This window comes from Aedes albopictus, chromosome 2 (genome assembly GCF_035046485.1).
Source record: "Aedes albopictus strain Foshan chromosome 2, AalbF5, whole genome shotgun sequence".
NCBI lineage: Eukaryota > Metazoa > Arthropoda > Insecta > Diptera > Culicidae > Aedes > Aedes albopictus.
Genome location: NC_085137.1, coordinates 40,101,225 through 40,124,505, shown reverse-complemented (window position 1 = coordinate 40,124,505; position 23,281 = coordinate 40,101,225). Strand labels below are relative to the sequence as shown.

The window sequence follows — 23,281 nt, the reverse complement described above, 5'->3', positions numbered from 1 at the left end:
CTTTGCTTTGCTTTGCTTTGCTTTGCTTTGCTTTGCTTTGCTTTGCTTTGCTTTGCTTTGCTTTGCTTTGCTTTGCTTTGCTTTGCTTTGCTTTGCTTTGCTTTGCTTTGCTTTGCTTTGCTTTGCTTTGCTTTGCTTTGCTTTGCTTTGCTTTGCTTTGCTTTGCTTTGCTTTGCTTTGCTTTGCTTTGCTTTGCTTTGCTTTGCTTTGCTTTGCTTTGCTTTGCTTTGCTTTGCTTTGCTTTGCTTTGCTTTGCTTTGCTTTGCTTTGCTTTGCTTTGCTTTGCTTTGCTTTGCTTTGCTTTGCTTTGCTTTGCTTTGCTTTGCTTTGCTTTGCTTTGCTTTGCTTTGCTTTGCTTTGCTTTGCTTTGCTTTGCTTTGCTTTGCTTTGCTTTGCTTTGCTTTGCTTTGCTTTGCTTTGCTTTGCTTTGCTTTGCTTTGCTTTGCTTTGCTTTGCTTTGCTTTGCTTTGCTTTGCTTTGCTTTGCTTTGCTTTGCTTTGCTTTGCTTTGCTTTGCTTTGCTTTGCTTTGCTTTGCTTTGCTTTGCTTTGCTTTGCTTTGCTTTGCTTTGCTTTGCTTTGCTTTGCTTTGCTTTGCTTTGCTTTGCTTTGCTTTGCTTTGCTTTGCTTTGCTTTGCTTTGCTTTGCTTTGCTTTGCTTTGCTTTGCTTTGCTTTGCTTTGCTTTGCTTTGCTTTGCTTTGCTTTGCTTTGCTTTGCTTTGCTTTGCTTTGCTTTGCTTTGCTTTGCTTTGCTTTGCTTTGCTTTGCTAGGTAGCAGAACCTCTTTTTCGTTTCGTCAAGTTAAAAAAAAATGGAAAACCACTGCCTCACAATAACCGACAAAGAAACCACACCGCCGACCAACTAGTCGCTCATTCCGTTTCAACCCGTCGAAGCCGTCGCGTCGTTATCGGAATCTACACAGCCTAGGCACGCGTTGGACAAGGAGCCCAGCCAGGAATTTCATTACACACGACGACGCCATGACATGTCGCGCCGGGCGGTAGCACAGCTGCTTATTGCGCCCATCAGGAATGGAGATAATGGCACATTTTACGAGCAAGCAACCCCCTCGACCATCGCGCGTATTAGCTCCAATTCTATACCGCAGGCCGGCGACGAATGATTACCCCAACATGGAATACATTGCTGGTATGAAAAATCGTCACTCGGAATAAACTGGAATCGGTGCGAGACACCGAACGCCGAAATACTCAGACAACTCAGGCGAAAGGAAGAGTGAGAGAGTCCTTGATCGGGGAAGCAACAACCATGCGTTGGGTTGTTGCTTCTACCGAATGGCAAGCACCATGCGTCTCCACCGCGAATGAAGGATGGTGAAAACCGGCGATAGCTTGGGACTTGGGACAACGGAAACTTGTGCCTGTGGGGGTGAATGGGTGTTCTGTCTGGCAATAGGGTAGGGCGGGGCAAGATGAGCACCCTAAGAATCACGTTGAGTTTATTGAAAGTTAACACAATTTTTCAAAGTACCTCTCAGTAGTTCTTTTCTATATCTTGTTTTCTATCACCCATAAGCATGGGAGGGTTCAAAATTCACAATAAGGATGATTTATTTTACTAAACAAAAAAGATGTTTTATGGTCAGTTCGAACATGCTACGGGGCAAGACGAGCACCCCTACGGGGCAAGAAGAACACTTCATTAAAATCACAATATTTTAACAATAAATTGGTCATACACTGATCGATATAGTGAACCTTGTGTATAGCTATGGTATCACGTTCTAAAATTATCATTTTTTTTCGATTATTGAAAAAAAAAATGCGGTTTTATAATACTTTATACAAAATTACCCGAAAAACAATAAACGATTATTAGGATGTTTATTTTTAGAAATTTACTCAACCAAATAGTTGCAGAGGATACGGAAACCAATGTTCGGCACTATTGAGTGGATTACAATAATTTCAAAATATTTTCTATATTACCATCAGGGGTGCTCATCTTGCCCCACTATAGGTAAATAACTAAAATTGAATACATTTTAATGTTTGTTTTTAGAAAATATTTTCTAATGTAAATTAAAATGCTTTGCAGTAAGCTATTAATGTTGGCTGATAACTAGAATTATGGTAAAAATTTGATTCTGACATAAAAACCTTATTTTATTCTGATGATTTCTTATAAGAAAATGCTTAAAATCCATGCTATCGACTTATTTGACGATATTTTTTGATTCGTTCATTATGAAGTACCTTTTATCAGGTTTACAAACAGGATGAACATTATTCTAACGGATTATGAAGTTGTTTGGGCAAAATTCATCATAAAAGTAGTAAAACGGAGGGGTGCTCATCTTGCCCCGGGTGGCCATCTTGCCCCGTCCTACCCTAATAGAGGCGAAAAGCGACAATGAGATTTTCCAGCGGAGGGGACTCACACGCCCGAGAGGTTTCACGAAGCGTATAGCTCTCTCTTAGTGAGTAGGGTGCTTGGCACGGTGTGATGAAGGTAATAAAGCTTTCGCTTTTCTCACATGAGGCTAGTATCGGTTTTTATGTTTCATCCATATCAGCGAGCAATAAAGACTTTGTTTTATACCTGCTCGTGTGAGAAAAAGCTTTATAGCTCAGAGTTGCCGGAGACAAAATCTCCTCAACTCGACACTCAAATATATGAAACCGGAGCTTTTGTAACACGTGTGCTTTCCATAATTGCTGCCAGATGACAGAGCAGTGCGTTCAGAGAAATATGGTATTTACCGTCGAGTCGCTTCAAGATATAGGAATTCGCTTTATAAATAGGAGACTTGGGTGTGCTAAGAGATAGTGCAATATTTTCATCGACAAAGTTTTATTATGCTTTCGGATGAAATCCGGAGTGACCTGGGTGCGAAAATTGAGTTTGCACATATGTACCTACATTTATGTGTCGCTTTCGATTCGGATTAGTACATATTGTAGCTCTTAATTAGCTGAATGATGCGCAATATCTTCGCGTCTGCAACTACGTGTGCAAAATCTCGGGTGGAATTCCCTACAGAACTCTACAAAGTATCCTGGAGAAATCCTTGACGAAATCCTGATGAATCAATGAAGGAATCGCAGGAGAAATCCCTGAAGTAAACCCGGGAAGGACCAATGGAAAAATCCCGGTAAGAATCCGGTAACGAATCTTGAAGGAAATCATTGATGGAATCCTAGGAAAAATGCCGAAATAAATCCCTGAAATGCTGAAATGCCCGGAATTCGTTCAGCAGAATTTACGACATTCCATTGGGGATTCCTCCCAGAATCCCTTCATTAATTCCTCCTGGGGTTTCTTCTTTGATTCCCACCGGGATTCTTTCCAGGTTCTTTCAGGGAGTATTCCTGAGATTTCATCATTGATCTCCCGAATTCTTCCTGTGCATTCTACCAGGCTTCCATCAGTGATTTCTTCAGGGCTTCTTTTAGTAATTCCTACCAGAATTCTTTCATTGATACCTCTCGCGATTTCATCTTTTATTTTTATTGGGTTTCTTGTAAGGATTTCTCCCACAATTTATTTAGGGGATCGTTTCGAGATTTCCTTCGGGTATTTATTTCAGGATTCTTTCCATCATTCCTACATTGATTGCTTCCAGAATTCCTTTTGGGATTTCTCCCAGTACTCTTTCCGACATTATTCCGGCTTTTGCACCGGAGCCTAATTTAGGAATTCCTTCTGGATATTTTCAGGAATTCCTTCAGATATTTTTTTTTAATTCCTTATTGGCTTCTCATATGATTTTCCCAGGACTTTTTCAGAAAATTTTCCTGAGTTTCCGTTAGTGATGGATTTCTTCATTAGTTTTTCTCTATATTTTTATTGTTTTTTTTTTTGCAATTTTTACCGAAACCCCTTCAGAGATAACCCCCGGGATTTTTTCCGGGATTTATTAATTGATCCTTCCCGGGTTTTCATTAGGGATTACTTTTTAGATTCTTTTAGGGAATCCTCCAAGATTATGTCAAGGATTTCTTTCTGGCATTCTGTTATACTCTCCTTCCGAAACTTCCAGGATCTCTGTACGGATTTCCCTCGGGATTGTTCCGGGAATTCTTTCAGGGATAAGGACTGTTCAATTTATAAAACGGACAACTTTACAAGGCTATAAAAAGAAGTTTGCCATGGTAAATTTGAAAACATGTTCATGCTGGTCATTACTACAAGCCGTCTTTCAGTGTACGTGACAGAATTTTATTCAACAAATTAAAACTTGAAGTCAAATAACTTAAAAAATAAAAAGGCCACTTTGAGGCGAAATTGATCAGCATACAATTGTGTTTGATCATGACACTCAACGTGCTAACCACTCATCAGTTTTGGCGCTCCCGCTTTCATATCGCTATCATCATCATTCGACAGTCCAAATCGATCCACCAAAGCATTCGGGTTGTGAGTCATTCACGTCGACAGAATCTGTCGCCAATCGTTTTAATAGTAAATCGCTAATCGTTTATCGTTATGAGTAACTGTATCGTTTTTGTAATTTGACCTAATAACTGTGTATAATTAGATTAAAATAACGTTAGTTTAAGAATAAATGCATTATAATTTCAATAAAGTGGTGATCTGTTCTGATCTGTGATCTGTAGAAAAACGAACCACAAAAAGACATTCATTTCCGTTGATGAAACATCACCTCTGCTGAAACCCTGCGCTGTTCGAACAAATTGAACATAGGTTTGAATGGAAAATTTCCTACTCCTCTAAATAATGATATTCTGAATACGAATAACGTGTCAAAACTCTTACAACTAATGAATTCGGTTGTTAAATGGCAAACGCCTGAAGGTATGCACTTTTCTGTGAAATAAACTACTTCAATTCAATTGCATTACATCATTATTTCAACTAGAACCGAAACTTTTGAAACTGATTCATGCCCAGCATAGCTACATCACATCACAGACAAACTTCCACAAAAATGTGAACACAGAAAGCATACTGATACTCTTAGTGGCAATCGATTGTTCAGTAGTAGTTTCGACTATGTAAGAAAAACATCGAAAATCGCTTAAAAAGAAATATAAGACTAACTTTTTGTTAAATCTGAAAAGTCCACACTCATCTCTAGACATTTATAAAAGAGATGTGGTATGAGTTTTATGATCATAAAGACGTGCAGACATTGCTAGTATGGAATTACAATTTAGTCCAGCAATGATCAATTTGACCCCGGTTTACGGTACCTACATAATATTTTTCCTTTAAGGATTTCTTCAATGAATCCTTCAAAGATTCCATCAGGGGTTCCTCCAGGATTATCTCAGAGATATCTTCCGGAATTGTTTCAGAAATATCCCTAGGATATTCAAAATGACTTTTTCCGAGATTTTTTTGGGATTACTCCCACATATTTTTGGGATTCATACAGAGATTCCCGCCGAAATTTCTTCAGAGATTTCTCATGGGCTTCCTTCAGGAATTATTCAGAAATTCTTCCCTGAATTCTTCTCAGAATTCCTTTTGGGATTCTTCCACTCCCCCCCCCCCCCCCCCCCCGTGATTTCTTTATTGTGTTTCCACGGATTTGCTTCAGGGATTTCGCCCAGGATTCATTGAATACTTCTGCGATTCTTGTTATGATTTTTCCAGGAATCCTTTCAAGATGCCTTCATGGAGTCCTCTTCGAATTCCTTTCCAGCTTTCTCCTGGGGTTTCTTCCGGGATTTTCCTGCAACTAAATTTCTCCACATAATATTCCAGGAGTTCGATTATTGCTACTCAAAGGGGAGGGGTGAAGGTTAATATTCTTTGATAGTGTAACAATCAATGTAACCACTATGGGAAAATATACTAAAAACGGCAGTAAAATGTGAAAATTTGATACACAAAAACGCAAAATGCTAGGCCTACCGGTAATCGAACCCAGACACACCAGGCAAGGTGATAATAAAAAAAATATATTGAATTAGATTAAATGAGAGTGGGAGCGTAAGAAGGGCTGCAAAACGGTAATGAGTTGATAAGGAGAGCGCCCAACATAGCTCATGCTTCCACGGGTCAAGTGATGACAAAGACCGCCAGCTAAGAGTTGTGTGCTTAGCTGGTATAGTGCAGCCTGGGCTCTGTTGTCCTTCTGACTTCAACTAGATCAGTGATGCTCAGTGTTTTGCGCATTTTTGCACAATATTTGATTAGAATTCAATAAAACCTTCAATTAATCCGAAGCTTAGTGATGTTTCTAACTAGTAATGAAGAAAAATCTTAGTAATATTCACAATTTGTCAAGATTTGCTCGATAGAAAAAAAAACTCATTTTTGCCAAAGTTCGTCAAATTACGAAAAGTTACGTTATTTCAGTTTCGTTTCAGTGCAAGGTTTGCATTAGTGCTACAATCGATAAAAAAAAGTAATTAAAATAAATAAATAAAGTGGTTTTCGATAATGTTCTATAAGCAATTATGTTGATCAAATTCGTAAAGTGCTGAGCACCACTGAGCTAAATTGAGGAGGTACGACCTGAGCGTCTGTTCACCAAGGAGGTGCGGCACAAACAGCGTCTGTTCTGGCATTCAGCGGCTGAGTAAGAAATGCTACATCACGTCCAGCTAGATCCATGGTGGTCACGTGGTCATTCCAGTGTTGGTTGAGATGTTCGATCATTGCCACGATCATTGCGATCAAGTACAGGGACCGAGATGTCTCTTATGTTATGAACTCAGTAAAAACTAAATAACTGACAGATCAAAATCTGAGCATTGAATGCACTCACTAATCAAGACTTTTTGTTTAAAAAAACTCTTAAAAAAAACAAAAAAAAACTAAAGCAAACTCTGCTTTAGATAAGCAAATGATCTCAATAAACTTGTTTTGCCTGAGACGAGTGCAAGTTTGTTTGACGTTTGAAAACAATTTCAATTTCGCAATCAATTTCACTTATCGATCGCACTTAGGCATCTAGGTAGGTACTCGAAACCAATCCGTTTACGCTTATTACGAAAGATCATTCCTGTAGGTCGACCCAGAAAACACTTCACTCGTGCACCGCAGACAAACGGATCTTCCCATTTAAAAAAAAAAAGCCGGTAATGCATAAAACTTGTTTGTAAACAAAGCACTTCTTCCGCCATAATTTCTCCTCTTTACATCATATTTAAGCTGATTGGGCGGGCTCTGCACAGAAATGAGGACACTGGCGCACCGGCGCGGCACACACCACCGGCACCGGTGCGCGATCATTGCTCTTCATCGAACCACAATAATGAACGCATAATCAATGACGAAGCTATCGATGGCGTTCGATCAGCAAGCGAAGACCAAGCGCCAGCCGAGAAGGTGGTTGAGGTGCGGAGAAAAGAGAACCAATCATTGTCATAATGGTAGAGATTCAAATCACGTTCTGACTTTCTTCGTGCCCGTTTTCTAGCGCGGGATCGGACGGGAAGAACTTGAGGATGATGGGGGATGCGAAGATCGAACAACACCGTCATATCGCCGAGTGCAGATCTTTGCATAATCGCTATCATTATCTATGTAGCGGGAAGCATCGATTAGTAGAACCTCGAAACAAGCCATGATCGAGAGAGAGAGACATGAAGTGACGACAGGTCGAGTCCGCTACGTACAGTGCAGGTCAACATTTAGATTCGTGAAATGTGGTTTGTGAACACAACACATGAAACTTCTTATTTTACTATATAAATTTATTCTTCTTCTTCTTCTTCTCCTTCTCGTTTTATTCTTATTCTTCTTCTTTTTCTCATTCTTCTCCTCCTCCTCCTTCTTCTTCTTCTTCTTTTTTAAACTTCTTATTCTTATTCTCCTTCTCCTTCTCCTTCTCCATCTCCTTCTCCTTCTCCTTCTTCCTCTTCTTCTTCTCCTTTTTAACTTCTTATTATTATTCTCCTTCTCCTTCTCCTTCTCCTCTCCTTCTCCTTCTCCTTCTCCTTCTCCTTCTCCTTCTCCTTCTCCTTCTCCTTCTTCTCCTTTTTTAACTTCTTCTTATTCTTCTTCTTAGTGTAGCGTCCCAACTTGGGACAAAGCCTGCTTCTTAGCTAGTGATCTGAGAACACTTCCAAAATTATTAACAATTATGTGTATATCGTGTGGCGGTCACGAAGATACTCTAAGCCCATGGAAGTCAAGAAAATGACCTTTATGAAAACATCCTGGACCGACCGAGAATTGAACCCGTCGCCCTCAGCATGATTATGCTGAATACCCGCATGGCTGTAGTTATAAGGGCATTTCTTATTTTTGGTAAACTTCCTCCAGACCTTACTTCTGTGCTTAGTGAACTGTTAGAAATATGGACTTGAAGTTCTTGGATCTAGGTTAGTTTGGTTGACTGGGAATATCCTATTATTATCTCTACAAGCATTTCCAGTTTTCAAGAAATCCACGGATTCCTGTATAATATGTGCCAAGGGCTGAAAGTCTCTTTAATAAAGACAAATCAATCAATCAATGTATAATATGTATTGCAAACATTTTTTTTTGCTAGAACGAATAAAACAGCTTCTGCAGGTTTTAAGGACTGAATTTCAAGAAAGTTTGAACACCTTGAACATGTAAAGATCTAAAAAAACTGTTCCATATTTATTAATAAGACTATAATAATACTATTGAATTACTTTTAAATATTTCTAAGCTGTAATTATGTAATAATGTTTACACAATTCTGTCCCGCACTGTACTGCAGTGATTCCTCGTCGATCATAATTTCACCTTTCTTCGATCGCCTCGGGCACGCACGCGCCCGCATCCACAAACTCTATCCCCTATAAAAGTGCCAGTTGGTGACACTAGTTAAGCTATTTATCGGTGATTCCTGGAAGGTGACGGTTTGAGTCAGTGATCATAGTTGCGGCGTGCGGTTGTGTTTTCAAATCTGAACAGTTCCATCCGATCTGGTGTCAACGATGGAAGATTTCAAGTGCAAAGTGTTGCTCTACCTAATTGTGGGTCTATGTGGATTAGCGAGTTTGGTAGACGCGCAGATTCCGGGCTTGGGAGGATGCCCAGATTACGTTCCGATCACCAAGTTCGATAGGAATAAGTTTCTGGGCACGTGGTACGAGGTGGAACGATATTTCACCGTGAGTGAAGTGGCGGCCAAGTGTATTTCGGCAACGTACGAGCTGATGCCGGACGGAAAAATCTACGTGAAAAATTCACTCACCAATCGATTGTAAGTATATCTTTGCAGTTGTGTTAAAGGATTGTATATGCTAAGGTGCGTGAAAATGAGGAAAAGTTTGAGTATTTGTAAAAGATTCTCTGGTTCTGAACGACTGTAGGCGTACTTTCAGGTTATGTTTAGTTGGCGATTCAGTCATCAAATTGATTGCAAACGATGATTAAATTTTCATCCAACGTTTCGCTTCGTATGGAAGCTTCTTCAGGGACTCAATTTGTAAAAAAAACGATATAAATTGAGTCCCTGAAGAAGCTTCCATACGAAGCAAAACTTTGGATGAAAATTTAATCATCGTTTTCAATCAATTTGATGACTGAATCGCCAACTACCTGATTTGTAAAAGTTCATATGTAGACATATTTTTTTAAATTCTCTTTTTACGTCATACATAGTGCAATATTTAATGTGTAAAATCAGCATGAGAGCATGAAAAAATAGTACTATAATATAGAGTATAAGTATATAGAGCATTCCAACCCAAAACACCATAAAATATGCCATTTATGACTTGATATTGTTTAATTTGAATGAAATTTTGTTGTTTTTGTCCTTCCTGGGATACGACTAAGGTTATGTACTGTTACGGTTTGGCTTCGCAGTCTTAAGGGGAATGGAAAACACTAGTTTTTGATTATTCCCCACGTTTCGGTCTGTTTGGGACCTTTTTCAAGGGTTCAATCTTTAAGGTTTTCTGGTCAAAAATAGTTTTGCTAAACTTGAAAAACCTTCTAAATCTTAATAGTTTTCTAAAATGTTTTTTTTAAGTTTCTTCGACAAATAAATTTGTGTTCTTCGGAAATTGATTTTGAAAGTTCTTTTGAAAATTTCTTCGGCTTTTTATTTAGCATGCTTCTGTCATTTTCTTTTCTGATTTTATTGATTTATTCTTCCTTCGACAATTGTATTGACAATTCTTCTGTTATTCTTTTGTAATCGATAAATCTTTCAAAACTGCTTCGTCAAATTGCTTTCGATCCTCAGATGTTCCTTCGGCAGTTTCTTGAAGGGTATTTTTTACGAAAAAAAAGTCTTTGTGAATTCCTCTGGCAATTTCATCAACAGGAATTCCTGGTTATTTTTAAATTATTGTTCATTAATTAATTCGAGAATTATATTGACTATAACTTTGGATATTGTTTCAAAACAAATGGCAATTCGTCTGCGAATTTTTTTAAACATTTTGTTTCTGTAAATTTCTTTGGTTGTTCCTTTTATTTCCTTCATCTAATCCTTAAAATTTTTTCCGATAATTCCTCTTAAAAATGCATTGCTTGGCCACTTTTTTTGAAAATTTCTCGGGAAATTTTTATGAAAACTTAGAGAATTTCAAAAGAATTGTAGAATTTCAAAAAAAAAAAATCCGAACAAAATCTTAAAAAAACGATTTTTTAAATTAATTTTCAAACAAAATTCATAGAAGGGAAGGGAATTCCCAAAAAAAAAACTGAACACTATTTCCAATGGATTCAATGATTCTAAATCAAATTTAAAAAACGGAGAAGTTTAAAAAAAGTTTTTGAAATTCCAATTAATAAATAAGGGATTTTGCCGAGAGGAATTGCTGAAGATATTTTGATAGGAATTGATGGATAAATTCCCAAAGAAAGTACTTAGAAAGTATTCAAAAGAATTGCCAATGAAGTTTTCTAAGACATTAACAAAGGAATTGATAAACAAATTTCCGAAGGAATTCCTAAACAAGAAAAAGATATCAACAAAATGAGATGAAAATCAGCATTTTTAAAACTGATTTTTTTTTCATAGGGTTTAAGTGTCCCATAGACACCGGTAACACATACGGTTCGGTGCCTAGGTATGCGGAGTGTGAGAGTAAATATCGGTACTATAAAAACAAATAAAAGAACTAGTTTCTTGGGAAATCTCTCTTCGGTAGTTGTTAGTAGTTTAAACAAAAATGTTTAACAAATCAATGGCAGAATTTATGGTAGAATTCGTAGTTACTGTAGAAAATTAGGAAAGTTCTTAAGACTCTGAAATCATTATGAAATTTTAGAAACAGTTTTTGAAATCAACATAGTCATCTTAGATTCTGTCTAGTTGTAATATGAAATTCTCATTAGGTTTTGAGGCATTCGCAGATATTGATTCAAGACTTTCTCCAAAAACCTAAAGGTATTGCATCATGTATTCATTTTTACCAATTTTTCTTCAATTTCTAGTACAACAGATCAATTATTTGAAATGGTTTCATAAATTTTATCATTCTACCATAAACTTTGGAATATTTTTTCATATGTTCAGTCTTTGTTCTATGTGATGTAAACTATTTGAATAATGGAGCCATTACTTATACTTATATGTATGTGTACACACAAACTTTTGTTTTCGTTGTATATGACACTTCCCACATTTTTTTTTTTGAATGGTCTAGATCGTCATATCATTCGGTGGCAGGTAGACCACGTTGTCCGCGTCGCTTTTCTTCGAGCCGAGTATCGTAATGTCGCGGGTGTGGATGTGTGTGTGTGTGTGTTTTTTTTTTATTAAATATTTTTTTTTCGGATCGCCAACTTTTTACTCGTTTTACGCGATTTTGTTCTATTTTTATTTATTTTTTTTAGATAAATTGAGAGGTTTTTTGTAGTTGTTTAACGCGATTTTTTGTTTATTTTTTTTTTCTTTTCTTTTATTTTGTTATTTCTCGAGTCGCCAATATTTTTCTCGCGTTTTAAACATTTATTGCAAAGTTCCGATGACCCTGGAGGGATCGGTTCTGCTTGTGCCTCGCACTGAGCCGAAACATACTTATTTATATAAAAAATAGAAAAAAATATCTTTTGATTTTATTTTCGTTCAACTCGTTTTACGTGATTTTTTTAATAAATTGAGATGTTTTTTTTCGTTATTTTCGAGTTTTTTTTATGTAAATTGAGGTTGTTCTTTTCTCGGATCGCCAATGTTTTTTTCACGCGTTTCAAACATTTACTGTAATGTTCCGATGACCCTGGAGGGATCGGTTCTGCTTGGGCCTCTCACTGAGCAGAAACATAATTATTTAAACAATAAATAGGAACAATCTCTTTTGATTGCCGGCTTACAAAAGATTAAATTTTAACCAAGTAAACAATAAATGTCGTGGGTCCATCGCCAGCTTTTCAGGTGAATCTCTGATCTACATAATACATCTCCCAACCACCCACTCCGTAATACTTATGGGAGTGTCACTGAGTCGGAGGCTTCTTAAATAAGTGGTACATCAACATTTCCTTCCCCTTTCCCAAGTTACGGTAAAGATGGGCGTGGCCGAGAATAATGACATTTGTGCTTTTGGAATTCTTGCATAAGATTGGAGCAAAGTTAACTCCCCGGCCTTGTTCCGAAAAGCAATCCGAGCCAGATTAGCAAAAGGTACATGAATGTTGTTAGTATCCAATCTACGAAGTATACCGTAACTACGCTAACGCTAACGCTAACGCTATATGACACTCCCCAAAACCAGTGTACAAAAACCGCAAAAGGGGATTTTTTTATTACCGAACAGGTTTGGGCCGAAGGGTCTCCGATTTCAATGAAAATTTTACCAGAGCTAGAGGTCGTGGATATATGATCATATATGGAAATCAAAAAAATCATAGAGGACTATTTTCCCGGAAAACGCTAGATGAAATTTCACGATTTTCCAAAATTTTCTAAAAAACCCAAAACTTCAAAAAATTATATCTCAAAAACTATGCATCGTAGAACACACTTTTTTCTAGTGAAATCGACGCCAAATTACCTCAGCAATCCAATAAAAATACACCAAGAAAAAAAAAATTCTCAGAAAATTCTTCACTATAGAGAAAAAACGTGCTGAATTTTTTATGCTGATAAAAGTACCGTCTGTATCATAGATTATTTCCAACAATTTTTTTCTAAGCGCATAAACTAATGTTCATCCTTTCGTTCTTTGACACCAAAATGGAATCTCCTACTGTTTTGGAGATATAGCCAAAAAACCAACGGCCAGTCGCTATATTTTCATAGCAAGCCATCTACAACAGCGGCCGTTCACTTGTTACAGTACATTTACATTGCAACGAGCAAATGACATTCGCTCATTGAAACGTAATTTAGATACTAACGTGCATCGGAGTGCACTGACAGCACATCTTTGGCACAGCAACATTTCTGAAAATTATACCCGACGAAAAAAAAATGACATGCGAATTTCTATCTGATTTAACTGAATTTTACATCAAATGATTTCTTGTATGAAATGTTGAACGCAAGTTTCATACTGAGAGCAAACTGGAAATTTATAAACCGATGTAAAAATGTGTGCGATACGACGAGGTCCTTTTGTTACAGGTTAAATGATGTAATATTTTTAACTGCGTAAGTAACAAAAATTTGTGTTGTATTTTTTATTATAATTCTTTTGATTCGTTCCGAAATAAAGAAAGCGTTCTAGAAATATTCAAAAAATACCCTTCGGCCCAAACTGTTCGATAATAAAAAAAAATCCCCATACCAGATGAAATAAACACATATATGTGATGATATTGTAGAGAAAATTAAAATTTATGTTTTATCACATATGAACTTTAGCGACCTGTGTACTTTTCAGTGGTTTGAAAATGTTGGTTGTTTTCTGCTTCAGGCGCAGCCTTGTAAATGTTTCAAATTAGTTTTTATAAAATTAGCCTGTTAGAGATCATGGAATGTTGAAACATATATTGATTAACTTCAAATGGACGAACATGAGGTTTGAAGTTGATAAACCCCTTTCCCTTTTTTTCCTGCCGCATACTGTAAGATTATTTTTACGATGATTAGAAAAATTACAAAAAAATCGGAGAAATTTGGGTTGATTTTAAAACTCCATACATTTTGTATGGGATGAAAAATTGGTGAAAAACTTTAAACATCGTTTACTCAAAAGTGAGTTTTTGTTACTTACACCCTTTATTTCAAACCCCCTCAAATGTAACCATCTTAAAACAAAAACGAAGTATTATTTTAACCACAAAAACTTAACCTTGCTTGATTCTAGCATCCAGAAACTGGTAAAAACATCATATCTCAATTCATGGTAGCATTTATTGTTTTTGGTGTAACATTGATTTTTTTTCGGGATATTTTTTTGAAAATTTCTACTTCAATTCCTAGTAAATTCCTTCGAAAGTTTCTTCGTTTATGTTTATTTTTTTTTGGGAATTGATTTTGATATTTTCTTTGGCAGTTGGTTTCACATTCTTCCATCATCTTCTATGCAAATTTTATTGGTTTATTCTTCCTTCAACAGCTTTATTGAAATTTATCATGCAATTCTTTTGGAATCGATAGTTCTTTGAAAACTGCTTTGTCAAATTGGTTTCGATCCTTAGATATTCCCTCGGAAATTTCTTGGCAACTTCATCAAGCATTCTTTTTTTATTTTTGAATACTTACTCAGCAATTCTTTCGAGAGATCTCTCGACTATAACTTGTAATGTTTTTTGCCAATTCTTTTGAGAATTCTTTTACAAAATCTTTTTTAAGGCCTTTGGCTGTTTCTTAAGAAACAATTTCAGCTATTTCTCTTGAATTTTCTTCGATTAATCCTCAAAAAACTTTTTTCACTAATTCCTCTGGAGAATGCATTAGCAATTTCTTTGAAAATTTTTCGAGCATTTTTTTTTCTAGAAATTTAGGAAACTTCAAACTAGAAATGTTGCATGAATTTGTGAAGGTATTACATAAGGAAGACACAGAGGAATTTAAAAAAATGCCTTTTCAAAGGAATTGCCAAACATATTTATATAAAAATTGCAGAGGAATTCCCAAAAGAATAACTGATAACATTTCCAAAGGATTTATCTGAGTCAATTCAAGAAAAAAAATTGAAGAAGTTTCTAAAGAAAGAAGTTTCTGAAGAAATGCTCAAAGCATTAGTAAGATATTTTGCCGGAGGAGTTGCTAAAGATATTCCGAAAGAAATTAATGTAAAGAAAAATACAAATAAAAACGGTAAGATCGAAAGAACTGCCAATTGAAATGTCGAATTAATTGCTGAAGATTTGTTTTTTTTAAGAATCCGATTTTTTAAGAAATTAAAAAAAAAACAGAAAGGAATTTTCAAAGTTGACGAAAGGGTTGGCGTAAACTACCGAATTTTTTTTCAAGAAAAGTCAAATCAATTTCAGAAGCATCTTCAAATGAATAGCAATTTCAGAACAATCGCCACAAGGTTTCAAAGGAAATTAAAAAAAAAAATGCCGGAGGTTTCCTTAGCTAAATTGCCAAAGAAATTGTCTCAAGAATTTCTATGGGAATTAAAAATTAAATTCACAAAAGAAGATTCTTTTCTCCTGACGCGGGTTTCCAATGCTATCGACAGACCCCTTGCTACAATAGATGGTAGAACAAAATCACCATCAATATCATCATCAAGACATAGCGCATCTTACAGGGAATCGAACGCTCGTCTTGGTATAATTTGCTATTGGAGTTTTATTAGACACTCTTTCGAGACTTTTTACAACTTCTTCTTTCTATGTTTCTACAGGAATTTTGCATAAAAAAATGCAGGCATTTAAAAAAAACTTCTTTAAAATTTTAGAACGGAATTGAGCATGAGCTTGAGTTTGAGCTTGATTGACAGCCCTTAGATGCTACTCCAGTATCGCCAGACCAGCTACACTCACACAAGGAACCAAAGAGATGTCTGCCGAGGATTAGCAGGCATTTTCAGTCTGTGAGTGTTAGTGATCTTCTATTTTAGGCGACAATGGCGCCTGCCACGCCAGGTTACAGTTCAATATCGGGAAGGGGAAGGAAGTGATGATTGCAACCGTTTGTATCCACAGCAGACCGAATATACCTCTGCGTATGCACAAATTCATGCGGATGTCGGAGTGTTGATGGGTAAAGGGTTCACACATTGGGGCGTGGATGCCAAATTTAACGGAACGGAATTTAAAAAATAAAAAGCTTGCATTGAATCCGAGGAACATTCGCGTAGTTGTAAGAATCTAAGAAACATCTCTGAAGCTCTCCTGAAAGCCCATGGAGCCGGAAAATGTCTCTGAAACCTCCTGAAGCTCTTTTAAAACGCCTCTGAAATCTTCCTTGAAGTTTTCTTGAAAGCCCCCTGCCCTGAAACCCAGCATGACTTCACCTTAAAATCTAAACTACCTTGCACACATAAGTCCATTTAGGTAAACAATCTATTTGCACATCGTCAACTCATTACCTAAATGGAGATTCCAGTTTTTTTTTTATTATTGCGTAATGGATCGCATAGCTATTGGAACGTAACTAAACAATGTAACCTACCTTCAATTTGTAATTTTCCACAAGGTTGCAACCATTCATTTGTAAAGATTTACATTCATTTGCTATTATCTCTGTTCAGAAGCATGCTATCGAAAAACAATGTATGGATGAATTTAACCTTGTAGTTTTATCTGAAAGTTTGTCGAATGACATTGGGGTCGCACACGCATTCCAAAGTCGTGAGCGAGCTGTGAAGGCAACTTTTCACAGCGTGAATGTAATTTACATTCACCGCGTGGAGAGTTGCCTTCACAGCTCGCTCACGACTTTAGTATACGTTTGCGACTGCAATGTTATTCGGCAAACTTTCAGATAAAACTACAAGGGTCAATTCATCCATACATTGTTTTTCGATAGCATGCTTCTGAACTGAGATAATAGCAAATGAATGTAAATCTTTGCAAATGAATGGTCGCAACCTTGATTTTCCATATACGGCATTCTTATTCATACAATTCTAATTTCAGCAACAACGTTGAGCGCATCATTTCCGGCGTTATGGCACCAGCTGGAAAATCAAAACTAGGCCAGTACACCGTACTGTACCAGTCCTTCCCATACAACTACAACGCTTCCTTCATGATTCTGGACACTGATTACGACAATTTTGCCGTGATTTATTCGTGCAGCACAATCGGCCCCGTCGGTCATACAGGTATGCTCAATCACGTTAATCCAATAAAAATTCTATTTACTTTCAACAACCCTTTCAAAATCAACAGTTTCTGCCTGGGTGTTGGCCCGCGAGCGTCTTCCCCCGGGACCGATCCTGCAGCGTGCCTACGGAGTACTGGACAAGTACCGCATCAACCGGTCGTTCTTCGTCCGAACCCACCAGGAAGACTGTGTCGTTAGACCACCACCCCAGCCGGCCATCGATCCGACCGAACCGAGCGTTTCCCGTAACCGAGATCATGCCCCGGGCGATCAAATAGAAACGGAAGAACAGCTCATCCAGTTGCGGAAAGATCTGTTTGCCATACCGAGCGGCATAAACCACCAAGACATACAGATCGAACCGGTGGATAACGATGACAATGAGTGAGGGTAGTTGCGAATACGTCTACCCCGTCTGGCAGACGATTTATTTATTTTAAATATAAAAAGAGTTTTTATTTGAACCAGTTTTGCATAATTGAGATGACCCCCCCTCTGTTAGTAACAGCTGATGTTCGTATACGCGCCATGCAGCGATCAGTTGATCGAACGGCAAAAAGTTTCTGAAACCATTGCTAGTCTACACGGGCAACAATTATGTAGTCATAACTACCATTTTGCAGAGCGACTTTTAAGGTAATTTCAGGGCGGTTTCAGAAGGGTTTTGAAGGTTCTCTGGTAAAGCTTTGGGGGATTCGAGTATTTTTCACGGAGAATTCAGAGATGTTTCAGTCCAGATGTTCAAATCTACAAGAATAATTTTATGTGTTTTCGCCACAAATAATATCATTGCATAACCTACTGGGATCCGTTATGCTCTTGACATCTACATTTATAGACACTATAGGGATATTCCAGGTCATCCCCCCAAACTACCTTGGAGTTCAGAACTTCAGGTCTACACTCGTAAAAGTAGCCATACCTGTTATATGCACTGAGTAACGTTGCATAATCAACCGCAATAGGTAACTGGAGCAATCTGAAGTCTACTAGCTTATTATTAACCGTTGGGACATTCAGGGTCGTCCGAACTGTTCTATAATGAAGTCCTTCAAATCTACAAAAATAACTTTATGTGTTATCGCCATAAATAATAGTATTGCATAATCTGCTGGGATCCGCGAAGCTCTTGAAATCTCAAATGTCATTTAGAGACACTACAGGGATATTCTAGGTCAGCCAAACTACCTTGGAGTTCAGGACTTCAGGTCTACACTCGTAACAAAAGCCATATCAGCTATACTCAGTAACGTTGCATATTAATCCATGATTAGTGGACCAATCTAAAGTCTACTTTTTTATTATAAAACTTTGTGACACTCAGGTTCGTCCAAACTGTTCTATAATGACGTCCTTCAAATCTACAAGAAAAACTTTACGTGTTTTCACCATAAATAATATCATAGCATAATCTGCTGAGATCGGGGAAGCTCTTGAAACCTCAAATGTCATTTAGAGACACTATGGGAATGTTCCAGGTCAGCCAAACTATCTTTGAGTTCAAAACTTCAGCTAACATCAGCTATATCTGACATACTGAGTAATCACAGACAAACAGACGTCTCACTCGACTCACTACTCATCGTTACCCTTTTTAACGGATAGTTCAAATATTTTGTAGTTCGCAAATCGCTCGGTCACGGCGCTCGCATCGTTTTTGCTCCTGTTTGACGTTTGCTCACTACTGCCACCTACTGAGTGATTTGCGTAACACAGCCTGGCTAGGATTGGGCGATTAAGTTTTCGTGTCGATGATTTTTATCGTAATTTGTTCCAAGTGATACGTCTGTTTGTCGGTGGAGTAACGTTCCATAATCAATCGCGGCGGTGACTGGACCAACCTGAAGTCTACTATATATTATTATGAACCTTTGGGACATTGACGGTCGTCCAAACTATCCTGAAGTTTGGCTCTTGAAAATAACAGTAGTTATTCTCATAATGGATTTTGAACTGTAATCTGTAATCCCCCTGGCATATCATGAGTCATTTCAAGAGAGTTTTGTACTTACCAAAGCAGTTAGAGGAACAATAAACGTTGTTATATATTTTTGGGATATTATCCTTACTGTTATGAAGCTTAGTTGATAAAAACAACCACTGTAACTTTCAGAAGACTTACCGGACATGATAGATTACAAATCGTAGCTTTTAGTAAAAAAGTTACCGTTACACCCATAGACTTTAGGATCTAAACTCAAGAACAGTTTGGATGACTTAGGATATCTCGACTGATCTGATACTGTCTAATAAACTTTTAGATGACTTACAGAATATGATAGATTACAAATCATAGCTTTGTATAATTAAAGAAGTTACCGTTACAACCGTAGACTTAACCTCAAGAACAGTAGATCTAACCTCAAGAACAGTTTGGATGACCTAGGATACCCGACTGATCTGATACTGTCTATTGAACTTTCAAATGACTTACTGGACATGATAGATTACAAATCATAGCTTTGTATAGTGAAAGAAGTTACCGTTACACCCGTAGATATTAGGATCTAAGCTCAAGAACAGTTTGTATGACGTAGGATATCTCGACCGATCTGAGATTGTCTATTAACCTTTCAGAAGGCTTACAGGACATGATAGATTACAAATCGTAACTTTGTATAATGAAAAGAAGTTACCGTAACAACCATAGACTTTAGGATCTAAACTCAAGAACAGTTTGAATGACTTAGGATATCCCGACTGATCTGATATTGTCTATTGAACTTTCAAATGACTTACTGGACATAATAGGTTATAAATCGTAGCTTTGTATAATGAAAGAAGCTACCGTTACACCCGTAGACTTTAGGATCCAACCTCAAGAACAGTTTGGATGACCTAGGATGTCCCGACTGATCTGATACTGTCTATTGAACTTCCAGAAAACTTTCTGGACATGATAGATTAAAAATCATAGCTTTGTATAATAAAAGAAGTTACCGTTACACCAGTAGACTTTAGGATCTAAACTCAAGAACAGTTTGGATGACTTAGGATACTCCGACTGATCTGATACTGTTTATTGAACTTTCAAATGACTTACTGGACATTTTTTTTTATCTGTATTAACGAGATTTTTAGCCCTAGGCTAGTTCATCTCGGGACCCACGATTTACTTCCCTTCCGAAGGAAGAACCCACATTTTTGTGAGTTTGTCGGGAGTGGGATTCGATCCCAGGTCCTCGGCGTGATAGTCAAGTGTTCCTTACTGTTATGAAGCTTAGTTGATAAAAACAACCACTGTAACTTTCAGAAGACTTACTGGGCATGATAAAATACAAATCGTTGCTTTGTATAATGAAAGAAGTTACCGTTACACCCGTAGACTTTAGAAACTAAACTCAAGAACAGTTTGTACGACGTAGGATATCTCAACCGATCTGATATTGTCTATTAACCTTTCAGAAGACTTACTGGACATGATAGATTACAAATCGTAGCTTTGTATAATGAAAGAAGTTACCGTTACGCCCGTAGACTTTAGGATCTAAACTCTAGAACACTATGGATGATCTAGGATATTCCGACTAATCTGATATTGTCTATTAAATTTTCAGAAAACTTACTGGACATGATAGATTACAAATCATAGCTTTGTATAATGAAAGAAGTTACCGTTACACCCACAGATCTAAACTCAAGAACAGTTTGGATGACGTAGGATATCCAGAAAAAAATATTCTGCATGATATTCTATCGTTTTATGATATTTACCACCAAAACTATCCGGTTTCAAAGGGTTGAGGAATTACGCCAGTAAACTCCAGGGATCCTCCAGAAATTCTTCCAAGATTCTTCAAGAAACTTCCAGAAATTTCTCAAGAAAACACTCCCGGGGCAACTCTAGCGATTCCCTCGAGAATTCCTTTAGGGATTTCTGCAGGACCTGCTCCGAGACTTTTTCCAAGAATTCCTCCAAGAATTTTTCAAGGAATTCCTCCAAAAATCCCACCAGGAATTTCTCCAAGAATTCATTCAAAAATTTCTTCAAAAGTTCCTCCAGGATTTTTCCTTAGAATTTCTCCAGATATTCCTCCAAGACTACTGCTAAGAATTTCTCCGAAAATCCGTCCAGGAATTTCTTCAGAAATTCTTTCAAGTATTCCTACAGGAACACTAATAAGAATTTCTCCAAGACCAGCTCTCATACTTCTGTCGAAAATTCCTCCAAGTATCCCTCCAGGAATATGGCCAAGGATTCCTTTATAAACATCTCTAGGAATAACTCTAGGGATTATCAACAAATATTTTCAAGAATTCTTCCAGGAAATCCTTTAGAAATTCCTCCAGAAATACCAACAGGAATTTCCCCCGGAATTTCTCCAAGAATTCTTTCGGGAAATCATCCAAGAATTCCTTCGGAAAATCCTCCAAAATTTCCTTCGGGAAATCCTCCAAGAATCCCTCCAGGAATTCTTTCAAGACATCCGCCAAGAATTCCTAAATACAATCCTTTCCAGAATTCCCTTCTAAGGTTTTTCTCCAGAAATACCGCCAAGACTTCTTTCAAGAATTCCACCAAGAATCTCTCCAGGAATTTCTACAGAAATTCCTTGACAAATTCTATCAGCAATTTCTCCATGAAATCCTACAAGAATACATACAGGAATTTCTTGAAGAAATTTCTGGAGGAAATCTTGGAGGAATTCTGGAGGAAATCTGGAAGAATTCATGTAGTAAGTTATGAAGGGATTGTTAAATAATTTCCTGGGGTATTTCTTAGAAGAATTCCTGGAGTATTTCCTGTGATAACTCAAGAAGTAATTTCTGGAGGAATTCCTAAAATAATTCCTGAAATATTTCCGGGAGGAATTCTTAATGTATTTCCAGGAACAATTCCTAGAGTTATTCCTGGAGGAATATCTATAGGATTCCCTAGAATAATTCCTGGAGGATGTCCAGGTATAATTTCTAGAGGAATATTTCCTGTAGAAATTCCAGGAAAGTTTCCCGGAACAATTCCTAGAGGAATTCCTGTAATAATTAGTGAAGGGATTCATAGATGATTCCTGGTGGAATTCCTGTAGTAAATCCTGATGGAATTCCTTAAATACTTGCAGGATGAATTCCTGGAATATATCCTGGAGGAGTTCCTGGAGGAATTCCATGAGGAATTCCTTGCTGAATATATTGAGGAATTCTTGGAGAAATTCTGATTGGAATTCCTGGAAGAATTTCTGGAGGAATTTGTGGGGAAATTCATGAAGGAGTTCTGGAGGAATCTACAAAATTCCTTGAAGCTGTTACGGGAAGAATTTATGGAGGAATCTTTGGAGGAATTAGTTAAGGAATTCCTGAAGGAGTTCCATGAAGAATTACAAGTGGCAGTCTTGGAGGAATCCCTTGATGAATTTCTTGAGAAGTACCTGAAGGAGTTTTTGAATGAATTTGTGATGGAATTTCCAAACGAACTTTTGGTTGTATCCGTGGCGGAGCTTTTTAAGGAATCACTATAGGAATCCCTGCAGGAATTCCTAGGGGAATCACTAGAGAAATTCTTGAAGGATTTTCTAGAGAAATCCCTGTAGGAATTCCTGGAGGAAACTTTGAAAGAATGCAGGGAGGAACCCTTGTAGGAATTCCCGGAGGAATCCCCTGATGAATTTATGGAGGAATCCTAGGAGAAACATCTGGTAAAATCCCTGTAGGATTTTCTGGCGGAATTCCGGGATAAATCCCTGCAGGATTTCATGGAAAAATCCCTGGATAGATTCCAGGAGGGATGCCTGGATGAATTCTTGGTTGAATCCTGGAGGAATTTCTGGAGGCATCCCTGGAAGGATTTGAGGGGGAGTCCCTTGGACAATTCCTGGAGGAATTTCACAAGGAATTCCTTGAGCAGTTTCAGGAGGAATCCCTGTGAGGAATTCCTGAAAGGACCCTTGTAGGAATTGCTAGAGGAATTCCGGAATGAATTTGTGGAGGACACCGTGGAGGAATTTCTAAAGGGATCTCTAGGTGAATTAACAGTTATTCCTGCAAAAAGTCCTGAAGGAGGATGACCTAGATCACCAAGTGAATGTTGCTAAGTTATCAGAATTGCACTCTGAGGCTCTAAGAGTAGCGTAGATTATATTCCGCGAGATAATATTCCCATACTTCAAAGTACATTGGGGTCCATTTAAATTCCAGAAGGCACCCAACTAGCAACACATAGATATACTCGTAATGTTATGAGGTGCAACAGACACAATCGTGAAAGAATTATGCCGATAGAGTGAAGAGAAACAAGA

General features: G+C 37.4%; 2 protein-coding genes across 2 annotated transcripts in view; one reads left to right on the top strand and one right to left on the bottom strand.

Annotated features, from left to right (window-relative positions):
- Positions 1-23,281, bottom strand: part of LOC109621866 (zinc finger and SCAN domain-containing protein 12-like) — a 57,591-nt gene that overhangs the window by 17,342 nt on the left and 16,968 nt on the right. The window lies entirely within an intron of this gene.
- LOC109621883 (apolipoprotein D) lies at positions 8,743-17,512 on the top strand. Its single transcript, XM_020076076.3, has 3 exons — positions 8,743-9,122; positions 16,859-17,046; positions 17,114-17,512. The coding sequence occupies exons 1-3, from the start codon at positions 8,854-8,856 to the stop codon at positions 17,434-17,436; spliced, it is 780 nt and encodes a 259-aa protein (XP_019931635.2). The 5' UTR covers positions 8,743-8,853; the 3' UTR covers positions 17,437-17,512.

Excerpts from the sequence above, each read along its gene's own strand:
- LOC109621883 (XM_020076076.3), top strand. The coding sequence starts at position 8,854 with ATGGAAGATTTCAAGTGCAAAGTGTTGCTCTACCTAATTGTGGGTCTA. Across the intron at positions 9,123-16,858 it reads AATTCACTCACCAATCGATT|CAACAACGTTGAGCGCATCA; the intron begins GTAAGTATATCT and ends TTCTAATTTCAG. Across the intron at positions 17,047-17,113 it reads CGGCCCCGTCGGTCATACAG|TTTCTGCCTGGGTGTTGGCC; the intron begins GTATGCTCAATC and ends CAAAATCAACAG.